Raw genomic sequence first — 2232 nt, 5'->3', positions numbered from 1 at the left:
CGAACATCAGCCCCACCGCTCTGCAGCGTGAACTCTTTTCGTTTTCACGAGGAAAACGACGAAGAAAGTCGCGTCTCCATATGGAGACACGGTGACTAAAAGGGCTAATCCACGACTGAGGACGATTTTGTCGCCGCGTACAGTCATGCAAAGACAAATACGAACCGTGGAACGCACCACCAAAGATACTGGTGACGACACTGGCGGCGCCACCTAGCAGTGGCTTTGGGAAACACACGGACTTGTGCTTCCCATTTCTACAGTGGCTAGTATTTCTAGAGCGTTATCTAGAGCGATGTAGTGCCAGACGCGGCAATTTTGTTACAAAACGCCGGTGGACGTGGATATAGTGGAGTGCTTATAATACCGTCGGATGGCACTCTGGACACGGCCTATTCGCAAAATGTAGGCGTGTGCAATTAAAATTAGTCTGTCGGGTCGATCCAAGTTTTTATTTGGGGAAGGGGGGACTGACCAGTGTTTCGAACCAAAACCGAAGCGGTATTTTTGCCAGAACCAAACCCTAACCCGAACTTTCATTTTTTGCCTCGATGAATCAGAACCAGAACTAAAGGGAACCAAAAATTATGCTTACCGGTTATCGCCAAACGGTCCCGCCATGGGCTACTGAAAAAAGTGCTCTCAATGCCACTTTTTTTTTTTTACATCAGCCTCGTTGGAGGTAAAGGACGAGAACAACGACGATCACTTCGCCATCTTTGGAATTTCGACTACAGCCCCCCTTGGTTGCTAAGGCGTCAGCGAGAACGATGCTCGAGGAGTCCAACAAGGCGGCCGGAGACACTACTGAGGCGAGCATGGTCGACAAGACGGAACTGCACGAATCGTCGGTGATGCAACGGCAAAAGACACGCATGAGCCCCTCTTCGCTGAAGCGGCGCCTGCGCACGACCTACGGGCGCCGCACCATGGTGCTAGTAGACCGCTACTTCCGCTCCATGTCCGACCTCGCCACGTACACCAGTAACGCGGCCTTCCTTGTGCGGTGCCGCGCCATGGGTGTCGTACCACGGGAATACCGCGTCGAGTGCCGTGACATCAAGTACACCCGTCATGTGGTTCGCATCCTGGACGAGTGCAGCTACCGGCTCATGCTGGCCCACCTCGACTACAACCGACTGCGCAAGGCGCAGGTGTCCCGCCTCCAGGAGCGCTTGCGCGAGAAGCTGGAGAAGGTCATGTCGCCGCAGGACCTGAGCAGCGTGGTGGTCCTGGCAGAGGCCAAGCACGGGAACATCTTCGAGGCCACCAAGGACAAGCAGCGCGGCATCTTCGACGAACTGCTCAAGGAGTACGGCATCGACCAGAAGAAGAAAGGAGACAAGGAGGAGTGACGTGCAAAACGCTCCTCAGCCCCCGGATCAGACGGAGGACTTGACTTCTTCACCGGCACCTTCAACTTCCCCTCCCCCTTCCGTGTAACACACGTTCAGGAATAAAGTGCAGCTGTTCTGTCGACAGTAGTGATTGCTGATTGATTGATTGTAGGGTTTAACGCGCCGACGCAACGCAGGCGATGAGGCGCGCCGTAGTGGAGGGCTCCGGATTAATTTTGACCACCTGGGGATCTTTAACGTGCGCCGAAATCTCGTACACACGGGCGTTTTTGCTTTTCGCCTCCATCAGAAAAGCGGCGGCCGCGGCCGGGAATCGAACCCGCGACCTTGTGCTCAGCAGCGCAACGCCTTAGCCACTGAGCCACCGCGGCGGGTGGTAGTGATTGCCGTTGAGTGTAGCTTTGCCACAGCAAAACTGAGGTAAACAATACCGGTTCCTGACTGTACTCTGGCAGTCCGTTTTGATCGATGATTTCGCACGTCACTCTGCAAGCGCGAGTTATCGTCTGTAGCGGATGCTTTGCACGCCGAGCCTCTCGAACACGGCCTTTGCCTCAGCTGTGTGAACTATACGCTTCCGGGCCATGTGGTGCCATTGATCACCTACAGCAGTTTCGGCATTCATGTCGCGGCTCTCCTACGGTACAGAGCGCATGCGCATGGCGACACGAGGACGAACGAACGAGGGGCGTACGCTATGACGTGTCTTTCTCCGCCCGAGCAAGTGCTACCACGATACGGCGAACAGTGGAGTTTTTTTTTTTTTTTTTTTGTGGCCAATGTTGGCCAACCTCTTTTAAGGGTTATGCTTGGCTTGACGAACGTGCGCTCCAGGCACTCGGGGAAGCGTATTTCCAAACGCTTCGCTGCACAG

At 54.7% G+C, this 2232-nt stretch overlaps 1 protein-coding gene across 1 annotated transcript; it reads left to right on the top strand.

The window, feature by feature from the left end:
• The first annotated feature begins 770 nt into the window (after nucleotides 1-770).
• LOC144171925 (uncharacterized) lies at nucleotides 771-1705 on the top strand. The gene has a single exon (XM_077700997.1). It carries the CDS (start codon nucleotides 771-773, stop codon nucleotides 1353-1355), a length of 585 nt encoding a protein of 194 aa, XP_077557123.1. The 3' UTR covers nucleotides 1356-1705.
• The last annotated feature ends 527 nt before the right edge of the window (nucleotides 1706-2232 follow it).

Source organism: Haemaphysalis longicornis, unplaced genomic scaffold (assembly GCF_048455015.1).
Source record: "Haemaphysalis longicornis isolate Haplotype H1 unplaced genomic scaffold, Haemaphysalis longicornis Haplotype H1 scaffold_1, whole genome shotgun sequence".
Taxonomy (NCBI): domain Eukaryota; kingdom Metazoa; phylum Arthropoda; class Arachnida; order Ixodida; family Ixodidae; genus Haemaphysalis; species Haemaphysalis longicornis.
Note: the sequence above shows the minus strand (reverse complement) of the source record. Positions and strands in the feature narration are given on the sequence as shown.